Below are 12,137 nucleotides of genomic sequence, written 5' to 3'. Positions count from 1 at the left end.
TAATTTATTGAAGCCAAAAGGATCAAGACGATTCCGCAAATACAAAAGTATAATACAATAGAGAAAAGGATAATCAAACGGATGAGAAAAGAAGAAAACAAGGGGGAGAAGAAAATAAAAAAATTCAATGCTCTCCCTAGAAACACCATCTCGTGGCCAATTTATCCGCCTCCCCATTTGCCGACCTCTTTACATGGTTGAAAGAAATAGCCGCCATCCCTATCATGTCCTGAATCTCATCAAACAATGAAAAGAATCTCCATGGAGCTGCCTTCGACCTTCTTAACCACCTAATGACAGTTAATAGAGTCACCTTCGACGAACACTTTATTTAGGTCTTCATTTTGAAGCAATTTAATTCCATGATGTACGGCGCGTACATCTGCCTCATTGGAGTCCGCCACTCCGATAGGACCTCTAAAACCCATAGTACGACTCCATTTTCATCCCTCAATAGACCCTCGATACCTGAAGAACCCGGATTACCATCCTTCTTTGTTGACTTAGTTTCTTTTTTAGTTTTAATGAATAAGAAATGCATATAGAGCTTGTTGACTTCCTGAATGTTTTTTTGTTTGTTTTCAATGATAACATACACATAGTTTGTCAAACTCTTATGAGTAGTACGAGTCAACTCTCGAGTCGAGTCGGGTCGGGTCGATGGGCTTTCGAGTCGAGTCGCATGGGTGGCTCACCTCTGTTGAAGACTCTTACGAGTCGTCTGGTGACTCTTGCGAGTCGCTGCGAGTCGAGGCAAAAAAATAAGACATACGAGTCAAAGTTGAGTCGGTGGGCCTGAGCTTTCTTGTTTTGATGGTTGAATACTTGGAAGTTGGAACTTAGAACTTAATTTTTTTTATTTTTTTTGAATGGCGCACAATTGTATTAAATGCAAAAAAAGGCCAAGGAGGTCTATACAAATAAAGAGAGAGGAAAAGAAAAAGAAAGACAAGAACAAGCCCCACTGCAAGAGTAAAGATGAACGAAGTTAAATAGCTCAACTCTCTCCTTAGAGACACTATCTCTAGCTAAACTGTCTGGCACACCATTAGCTAACCGCCTAACATGATGGAAATAAATCGATGCATCCCCAACCCTATCTTGGTTCTCTTCGAAGAAAGAGGCAAATCTCCAAGGGAAGGAATGCGACGCACTAAGCCACCTTATCACATTGAGAGAGTCCCCTTCTCCCACTACCTTATTCAAATCTTCATTCCCAGGATACCTTATTCCTTGGTAGATAGCATGCACTTCAGCTTCATTAGCGCTTGCGATTCCAATGGGACCCGCAAAAGCCCATTTCATACCTCCAAATTCATCCTTCAAGACTTCCCCAATTCCGGCAGGACCAGGGTTCCCCATGCTAGACCTGTCAAAGTTTAGCTTCAAAAAACCATTTGTGGGAAGCTCCCAGTCTTGGACAATCTCTGGTTCTTGGTCTAAACCACCAGAAACCTCCTTACATGGGCGGCCCAGTGCACGAGGCTCCCACCATTGCGGGGTCTGGAAAGGGCTAGATGTACACGGCCTTACCCCTACTTTGTAGAGAGGTTGTTTCCGTGACTCGAACCCGTGGCCACCAGGTCACAATGGAGCAACCTTACCATTGCGCCAAGGCTTGCCTCTACAAACCTCCTTCCAACCATACCATAAATCATGGGTGGAAACAAATCTAAAGCAAGGAAGGGTTTTCACCTATGATTAAGTTCCAACAAAAACTTAATTATTTTTGTGCATGCAAGTTGTAAGCATTTGATTATTTATATTTTTGGTTTAGTGCTTTATCTATGTGCTATTGGGTTATATTTTTTATATGCTTCATCTTTTGATATATAATTATATTTTTTTAACTAAATTTCTGTTGTAAAAACTCTTACGAGTCGCGAGTCGAGTCGAGTCACTAGTCATAAAATTAAGAAATTGAGTCACGGGTTGACAACTATGCACACACATATATTAAGACCAACTTCCGATATCTTATTATCTTTGAAGAATTTAACAATTAACATGTGTACTGTGACTACTGTCATAACTCGTGAGTTGCTTGCATTACTCTAATTTGAACAGGTTCAATTCTTGGACCGGCATCATCTGCTAATCAAGTTTGGTAGCATAGATGGAGGGGTAAGTATCACCATCTTTTTCCCTTTTTGAAAAAACTTATCATCTTCTTCATACTAAATTAAAAAAATCCTCCTTGAAATTTCATTTCATGATCTACTAAAGGTTTTTGTTCTGTAATGTGTATGTCTTACAATCAAATGCTTTCTTATTGGAACTTCAGATATCTCGCAACACTGATCACCATCCTGCATTTTTTGCTGTGTATAACATGGAAACAGCTGAGATAATCGCATTTTACCAGGTAACTTTAGTGTTACATAATTCTTGTTTTTTTATTATTTTTTACACAATTCTTTTTGGGCAATGTTTTTATGGAACTTCTTTTTATCTGTCCTTTTTATGTGTTTTTCCCGCAGAATTCGGCCGATGAACTTTATGACTTGTTTGAGAAGTTCTGTGACCACTTTCATGCAACATCTAGAAATTCATCATATATGAACTTCATATCATCTCATTCCAACAACATCTATGCTCTTGAGCAACTTCGGAGCAGTAAAGCTAATGCAAATACCTTTACACAGGTAAATTCACCATCAGAAGTGCCCTTTTTCTTTAATCTAGCCTTGTGCCATTTGAATTTTGATATGTGCTTTTTGATATTTTGTTCCTCACTGTTTTACCATGTAATTTGCATTATTTAAGTAACAAAGCTGGTTGTACTAAATATTAATCATTGTATAAGGACATTCTTCTATGGCATCATCCTTCTACATCTATGTGCATCCAGAATACTTGAATTATATGTTTTTTCACTCTAATTTCCCAATACGTATGGATGAAAACATCAAATTTTGAAGTTTTCTCATTAAATATCAAAACTTGAAGTTCTCTCATTAAATTCCCATGCTGATAATTTGTCATTAACAGTATATGTCACCATGTGTCGTGCGGAATTAAAAAAATAGCCCTGATACTACTAAAGTTGACGTTAAGTTGTTAATACTGATGGATAAAGGGAAAGGTACAGAACATTTATGCTGAAGATTAAGCAGGCTACAATACTACAAAGAAAATCTCCAATGTCTGGCTTGTAATTGGAGTTCAATGGTTGAAGATTTGAGGCCTTTTTAAGGACTTTTTGCCCTTGAATTTATTGCTGACACATGTCATATCCTGACACTTTGAATTTATTGCTGACACACTGTCGTGTCCTGTCCGGTATGACATGCATGTCCGCATGTGTCGACACTCCTTTCGACACTTTTAAATGTACAACTAGAAGTATTTTAATATGGGTGTGTCGATACATTTTTGTATCGTGTCAAGTGCAACATTCTGTTTTTTTATTGAATATTGTGTTTACTTATTTTAGTATTAACCCTTATTTTACTATAAAATCTTCTTTTAGCTCGTTTTTAACTAATATTTGTTTTTATATTCCCCCTCGTAAACCTAAAACCATAAACAAACTCTTATTCAAATATTATATTCATTGTATCCTATTGGTCTCCCTTTCTCGCTGCATATTGGAGACGGAAGAGAACTAGATTAAATTGATGAATGCGTTGTTATTTGTTTATCTCATGTTTGTTTTAGATTATAGGTGATTAATCCTAATATTTATTAGCTTGTTAAATGAATAATGTATTTACATGGTTGCAAACTGTGATAGTAATCAGTAATTCTATATGTATTTAGGTGTATGATCGTGTCACCATTTCTAGATTATTAGGGATTGCTATGTCAGACACCTCGTATTCGTGTCAACACTCGATATATGAATCTGTATCCACAAATAATGATTATATATACTTCCTATTTTAGTCGTGTCCCCATTTCTAAAATTTGGGGATTTGCCGTGTCTGACACACTTGTTCGTGTAGGCATGATACACTCAGTGTTCATGTCCACAAATCATAGCTTTTTGCTCTAAAAAAAAGACAGCAAGGAAGTTTTGATTAAACTAGTATTACCAAAATTGTGGCTGATAGTCTTTTGCTTGGTACAAATTCAAGGCACCTTCTGCTTTAGACTGCTTCCCACCCGTAGCTGTCTAATTGTTTACTGTTCTTTGATGTAGGATATGCGGTCGTTGGAGGCTTTAGGATGCTTTTATGTGCTTGAGTTAGATACAACCCTCTGGTCTATGTATTCGGTCTCTCCCAATCATGATTTTAAATTTCCACCGAAACTCACACGAAACGGCCAAAATGTTTCTATTTCCATCTTCACCAACACATCAAAATCGAGACACATATTGAAACCAAAATGATAAGTGTTTTACTGGTAGACCATATCCTTATATAATTACATTTATATGAATTGCATGTGGAATGTGGTTTATGTATTATGTATGAATATTTATATGAATTATATATGAAATGTGGTATGTACTAAATTATCAAACATTCAAGACAATGCATGTCACTAGGTGTTCGATATTTTTACACCGTCATGAATGATTATCTCACTTATGTGATGATTTGTACCTGTGTATTTGTACTTATCCCAACATTTTTCCGAAGTTATATTTTAAAATTGTATCATTTGCCTATGCTTCCATATGTTTCCGTGATTTTAAATGTTTTCCATCCAAATTTCCAACCGAAAATGAAATGTTTCTATTTCTGTGGCAACCAAAACCGAATCTGAAATCCTTGATCTCAATTAATTAACTTTTTATTGCTTTGCACATTATCAAAGTAGAGGTGGAAGGAAAGGGGAGGTGGAGCATAAAATATGAGTAAAATCAATCTAGGCATGCTGCATAGTGCATTCTGGGTTGTAACCAATGTTTCCTAGCTTATATGATATGGGAACTGCACAGAAAGTTACTTTACAATTAATGGTAAAAAGGAAATTTTTGGATCCTACAAGGGGCTTAGGGGGCATGTATGAGATCAAGACCGTTGATTTTGTGGAAATCGTGAGGGGACCCACATGGTCTTCGTCCCATCCCATGCATAAGATAACTACAAAAATCAACGGTTTATCTTTCCAGGCAGAAATCTGAGCAGACCTTCATGGATAAGGACCTAGGATCAACAATTTATTGCTTCCATTTGGATTAACAGATCTGATCACGTAAATGAGGCAAAAGTGGGGCCCGATCAGTGCTATGATACCCGCATATGGATATGGCTTAGAAGCAGGAATCTTTCCAAGGGGTGCCGCTCCCACCTTAGAACCTCGATTCGGGGCTCCTTAGGAAGGAGCTTCCAGGGAGCGCGACCCCAAAGAGACAGGAACCACTCTCATGATGCTCCCACCTGCTTCTATTACTCCATAAGTCCCCCCCACTAACTTCCATCCATCAAACTTCTCTAACTCTTCAAAGTACTTCATTGGTGCAAGCACAAAGGCTTGTGCATCTTCAGAAGGCGCGAGGAACAAGTGCACGTAAATGAAGATGGTGAAGATAGTTAGAAATTATTGCTTTTTATGTACTTAAATTTTGAAAAATACATATAAAAATGGTTAGAAACTATTATTTTTTGATGTACTTGAATTTTGATAGATATATAAATAAAATATTACATACACGCTCCCATGGCGCTCCCAAACTTAGACTCTTCTAGACCCCCGCCCCCGCTTCGTGCTTCTAAATATCCACACGAAAATGGAGATACGACTCAACACTTTCCAAAATTTAGGGCACGGATGTGTATACGGTTATCCCATGTCTTGAGATAAGACATAATAATCTATAAATAAAATATCATAAAACTTAAAGTTAATTTAACTTAGATGATGAAATTAATAATAAATTTAAAGTAACATTTGTACGACTTGCATAATTAAAGTTATAATTGCAAATATAATACACAAGGCAAAAAACATGATAGTTAATTCGAATGGCGGCATATGTTTGAAACAAGACAATAAATTGACAAACAAAAGTATCCACAAAGTATCCATTTTTGTAAATATTGTGTTGTGTCGGACATGGTACGTTGGGCCTCTGGTTATATCCTCTTTTTTTTAATGGTAGCCAATTTCATTAAAAAAGACCGAGATGGTCAAAATACAGAAAAAAGGAACAAGAACAACGACATAAAACAAGAGACAACTAAAATCAATACATCAAGGTGGGAGAGAATCGTAGAGAGCCAAATCCTCCAAAGTAACACCATCTCTGGCCAGGGCATCTGCCATTGAATTTGCAGACCGACAAATATTTCTAAACAGGAAAAGAGAGGATCCCATCCAATCAAGCCTCTCGTCGAAAAGACTATCAAATCTCCTAGGATGAGGAACCGACACGTTGAACCACTGAATAACATCGATGGAATCCTCCTCAACCACCACGTTAGTTAAGTGCTCGTTGGCAAGTAACTTGATGCCTTGGTGGACAGCTTTCATTTTAGCTCCGAAGAATCCATTACCCCGATAGGCCCATATGACCTCACCACTGTCATTCCTCAAAACTCCCCCAATGCCAGCAGGACCCGGGTTCCCCAAACTAGACCCATCAAAATTAAGCTTCAGAAAACCCAGCTTGGGAGGAGCCCAAACTTGAACAACAATCTGCTTATTCTCCTCACTGTGACACACAACTCTCCACCCTTCCCATAAATCATATGTGGATACAAATTTGAGACAAGGGGTAGCTTTGACCTAAGCAATCATTAGAGCAATCACTTTGATGAACAAGTAAGAAGTACCTCTTGTGATCCTGTCAAAGACCCTCGCGTTTCTCTCCTTCCAAAATAACCCAAATAGTAGCAAGAAAGATTGCTTTCCACAAAATTCTACCCTTTCTCTTACAAGGAGCATCCACCCAACACGCTAGAAGATCAATAAGTTTCTTAGGAAACACCCAAGAAATACCAAACCTGCATAATAGTTTGCTCCAAATCTCCCTCGCTACTCTTCAATGGATAAACAAATGATCCACAGAGTCTCCCTCCGCAATACACATGGCACAATGATCGTTGATGATCTTCTTTCTTTTTCGAAAGAAGTCGACAGTCTGGATCCTATCTTGAATTGCTGCTGCCCCGCCTCCCTGCCTAAAGTGCAGATTCTAGGCGGAGCCTTGATTGACCACACTCTTGCTACGTTGGGAGACAGAGGGCTAACCATGAGCTGTTGATAAAGACTTGACCGTGAAAATCACGGATGAGTTCCAGATCCAAACCCGTTTATCCATTCCATCTTGCTTGATGTACCCCTCCTCCAACTGTTAAGTGATGGTTCGCTCTGGTTATATCTATCAGAGGATAAATGTCGTTTAAGAATGAGCGTAAAAGTTACTTTCTTTTAAGCATTTTCTATATGATATAGTCTCTTATTCTGGACAATCCCTGGTTAGTTTCTACCTCTCACCGAAGCAGTTCATGTTCCATTTTCACTTCTCTGTGTTCATATAAATGTTATGGTTTGCTTTTTTAAATCCTTAATTTTGTTTTGATCATTTCTATTGGACATCTTATGAAACATAAATGCATTGTATGCTTCTTTAGTTATATTTTCTTGAGGATATTTAATAAGAAGATCGATTGGCTATGATCATACGGGAAACAACTGTTACCTGTATTCAGATTTGTTTGTCAGTTCTATATATTGCTCTTCATTATAGCAATACAGCACTTAAGCCTCTATCTTAAAGATACCATAAATAGTATATTTTTTCTGCAGTTTGTGAAGAAGATGATGGCCTCATTGCCTTCCAGTTGCCAGTCACAGAATCCTTCACCGTATTTTGATCAATCACTCTTTCGGTTTGATGAAAAGGTCTGACATAAAATTTCCAGTTTCTGTTTCTTGGATATTTCTTTCTATTTGAAATCGAAGTGTAGTTTTCACTGAGCCGCGTCCATTTTGAAGTTTAATATTCAAATTCTGCTCTTCTATATGTCCTTGAATGATTATCCCCTAAACCCTAAAACCCTAAACCCCTATCCCCTAAAACCCTAAACCCTAATCCCTATCTGCTCTTGTATATGTAATTGAATGATTACTCTAGCTTTAAGCTTAGGCTGTATCCAGTGCCTACTGCATTTGTTTTCGTTTTGAAATACGTTTATGCATGCATATATGGAGATAGACTCGGTTATGCAGGTGTCTATTATAATGCATAGCATCAATGACTTGTGGGGAAGTTACGACTTTGTGGATGACTATTCATTACCTTTTGCTTGTTTCTATGTCAACTCGAATCTCCAAAACCCGGCCTCTAAATTGAGGATTGTGAGGAATCTACGCATTCGGTCACAATCAACTTTCTTTCATTAGCTATTCAGTGCACCGTTGTTTAATTTGTAATCGCATTTATTCGGGATTAGAGATGCTGTCCATGTGTTCATTTGTCATCGTAATCTTTATAAATTAATGAAGCATGTTCTGCTGTGTTTTTTTTGGGAACGGTTGCAATTTCATTCAGAGAGAAAGGGGAAGACTGAGATGGTCAACCCAAAAGTGCAAAAAGAAAATACAAAGAAAACAAAGAGAAACAACCAAAACGTAAAACATGATCGAGGAGGGAGGTCAAGGCCTTGCTTCCCCACGCCATCCCTAGCAAGTCTGGCTGCCACATCATTAGCGGACCTTCTAACATGCTTACATATGATTGACGACCCCTCCCACCCGATCTTGGATCTCGTCAATGAACTGCGCAACTCTCCAAGGAGGGGCAATGGATCCATTAAGCCACCTGATTACATCAAGGAATCTACCTCCACAATGACCTTATCCATGTAAGCATTATAAAAAAAATATTTATACCATGGTGGATGGCTCTAACCTTCGCCTCGCTAGCATCTGCAATCCCAAGAGGTCCTGAAAAGGTCCAAATAACATCTCCACTAGAATCTCTGAGGACCCCTCCCATGCCTGCTGAGGGTTCCCCATACTGGAGCCATCAAAGTTTAGCTTAAGCAATCCATTTGCTGGAGCCTCCCATTGTTGAACAATCATTGGACGTGATTCTACACCGAGGTGTACCTCCTTTTAATCCTCCCAAAGATCGAAGGCCTAGACAAACCGAAAAGAAGGAAGAGTCCTCACCCATGCAATTGTCAAGACTAATACTTTAATAAATAAGAAATGAGGAGATTTAGCAACACCTTCAAGGACTAGCATTTCTGTTTTGTTGTATATCCAGATATTTCATTGTGAGCTCCTTGAGAGCATCCGTCCCATTCGAGGTTTGAGAAGCAGGTCAGTAAGTGGATTTAAGATCAGTTATTCTTGTAATGTCAGCGAACTGTCAGGTAATACAAAGTGAGCCAGGAATGTCAAAATAAGTGTACTAAACATTCGATTAAAATTGGTTACAGTAGGATGTCATGAGGAAACTGGGAATCCTATATTTTCAATTGGGCTGTGTGTGTGGTGGGTGGGTGGGGGACTTGGGGGAGCGTCTTTTTGGTATTTCTCTATAGGTATAATGGTAAGGCGAGTTTAGTGGAAAACAAAAGAAAATTTAGTCGATGTTTAGTTCCCTTACATAGACTAAAATAAAAGAAAAATTACAATAAGACTGATTCTTACAGTTTATCCTTTGTAGCTTGGGTGGGGCATTCACATGTATGTTTGAGGGGACATCTTGTCCCCCGGATGTAATTTCGGATTTTGGAAATAAATGTCATCTTTCAAAAAAAAAAAAAAGACTGATTCTTACAACATTTTTTTTTAAAATCTACAGTAATTTCTTCTTAAGTTGTCTTTCTTAAATACTGTAAAATCAAAAGAACGGTTAACTACTAAAGAATAAGCAGAAAAGATAGGCCGTACAACTCCTAGGAGTGTTATATCCCTCACAAAAATCAGAACATAAGGAAATGGTGCTATGTGCAATCTAGGTGAAGGAGAATGGAATGGATCACCTGATCCACTTTCAGAAGTAACTATGTTCACATGGCCTCTAGGTAGTCGATATGGAATGAAATTAAACCGAGGTTTACATGTTTCAAGATTTAGACGCAGAACATCCTAGGTTGGTTGTACATCCATCCCAAAAATGGTCACATGTACTATGTTTCTGAAAGTGTGGTTCACATAGTTGTGCAAAAAACTAGGGTCAGAGAAAAAAAATGAAAGCAGACTAGAGGGGCCTCATGTCTTAGAAAGTTAAGACAATCTCAGCTCCGCCCCCTGGAGCAAATTCCGGGTAATTGTTTTTTTTATTTGTAAAAATAAAATTCTCTGCCCCCCCTGGAGCAAATTCCTTGCTCTGCCCCCTGCTCTCAACGTCGTCAGATGATTCAAAGACCAGAACTCTATTCCATGGAGGTTCACTGATTGTGTCTTGAACGTTTTTGTTCGATATTGTACTGACTCTGGACGTATCCTCTTTGACCACCTCGGTCATTTCCATCATTCAAAAAGCCTCCCCACTACGTCACTCACTATAGGACTTATTGTAAATCTTAAAAGCAAGCTATTTGAGGTTCATCTAGAATGTTGCCTGTTTAGAATATGTAGCCTGCCTCTTTTACCACCTCGGTCATTTTCATCATTCAAAAAACCTCCCCACTAAGTCACTCACTATAGGACTTATTGTAAATCTTAAAAGCAAGCTATTTGAGGTTCATCTAGAATGTTGGCTGTTTAGAATATGTAGCCTGTGATATGTTTAGGGGAAACCTGTAATTGTCAACCTTTAGAACTATGTATGTATCATGATTTTTAGTCCCTTATTGCAATGCATTTGTGATTTCAGTGTCCTTTTTGTTTTTCTATTTATTAGTATTTACGCGTGGTTTGTTTATGTGTAGGTTGAGCATTTCCTTAGTGTCCCACTCTTTACTACAGTAATTCCTATATTTCTCGTCAATTTATGTCTTGTACCTATTAAAGTTCACATTAAACTACTCACCATATGACTTATTATAACTATTAAAAGTTGGTTATTTTAGGCTCATATAGAGTGTTGGTGGTTTAGAATATGTAGCCCATGAGTAATATATTTTGTTGAACTTGGCTCTTTTGTTGTCAATTCCGATATGGTGGCTGCTCTGTTTTTCTCCTAGATAGGAACATTAGACATTCCACCCGCTCCACTGATCCATTCTGGAAAAGAAGCTAAAAGATTTGTATTTTTCTAATTTGATTCTTTTTTTAAAATGGGAAATATTTAGACAAAAAATACTGCCCATAGGTTCTTTAATGCAATGAAAATCTAGATGTAAGAGAGCTTGCACGAAATCTTTGTCTGAAATTGTCATCTTCAACCTCCAGTTAGGGTTTTTAGACAGAAAACCTCAACTGTGTTCAAACAAGGGATTTTTGATGTGTTACTTATAACCTTCCCATTTGACTGGGAAGGTAAATGATACCAAAAGCCCCTCAACGTTATTAAAACAATCATATTTGAGGCTCAATATGGGAAAAGCTAGAAAAACGCCATATCTTGTTCTTTTCCCCATTTTTTGCTTGATTGAGAAGGGAATTTTCAGCTAAATTTTAACCGAATTTTTTGGACTCAGTGTAAGTCGTGTTCGCAGTTGTGCTCCAAAAATTCTGTCCGAAACGGGCCGGAATTGACAACTAAGCTTGTAGTTGTCAGACATTTAGAACTATGTATCTTAAAGTCCACTTTTGCATTTTAAATCCTTTTATTCCAATGTATTTTGGATTTCAGTGTAATTTTTCTTTTTCGTTTTCTTTTTTAATAGTGATGATCTATTAAAAAGGAGGAAATCTCGGGGGCTGCGATGGTTGGATGACACGCGAAAGAATAAAGAAAAAAGAAATCTAATAGAAATTCACAGGAAAGATAGTCAAATTACTACAAACCAGGTCTATCTACCCCTAAATGGGCCAGATGGTCAGCCTCACTATTGGCAGAGCGCCAAATATGCTGGACCATCACTTGACATGGTTTAGAAACTCTTAAATTGCAGTTCCACATTGTTATCATCCATCTGACCAAGAGACTTGGAGAAGGCCTACTTATTTACACCATGTGCATTATGGAGAGGACACCCCCATACCTATCAGCCCCGGGTTCCCAGCACTAGACCTGTCGAAGTTCAGCTTAACAAAACCTGTAGGAGGCAAACCACACGAGGCTCGGTTTACTAGCTACCATCTTGTTCTCCCTCGCCTGGGTCCAATATCTTCTTCAT

The 12,137-nt window shown here is 38.0% G+C and overlaps 1 protein-coding gene across 3 annotated transcripts in view; it reads left to right on the top strand.

The window, feature by feature from the left end:
• DET1 (light-mediated development protein 1 / deetiolated1 (DET1)) overlaps positions 1 to 12,137 on the top strand; it is a 39,091-nt gene that overhangs the window by 25,343 nt on the left and 1,611 nt on the right. For all 3 annotated transcript variants that reach the window (XM_077377194.1, XM_077377186.1, XM_077377203.1), the window contains 4 exons: positions 2,068 to 2,124; positions 2,285 to 2,365; positions 2,481 to 2,645; positions 7,705 to 7,800. In XM_077377194.1, the coding sequence (XP_077233309.1) occupies positions 2,068 to 2,124; positions 2,285 to 2,365; positions 2,481 to 2,645; positions 7,705 to 7,800 (399 nt within the window). The remainder of the gene's footprint in view (positions 1 to 2,067; positions 2,125 to 2,284; positions 2,366 to 2,480; positions 2,646 to 7,704; positions 7,801 to 12,137) is intronic.

Source organism: Tasmannia lanceolata, unplaced genomic scaffold (genome assembly GCF_043159265.1).
Source record: "Tasmannia lanceolata isolate RefF3 unplaced genomic scaffold, GAP_Taslan_0.1 ptg000002l, whole genome shotgun sequence".
Classification (NCBI taxonomy): domain Eukaryota; kingdom Viridiplantae; phylum Streptophyta; class Magnoliopsida; order Canellales; family Winteraceae; genus Tasmannia; species Tasmannia lanceolata.
This window is presented reverse-complemented; position numbering and strand designations above follow the sequence as displayed.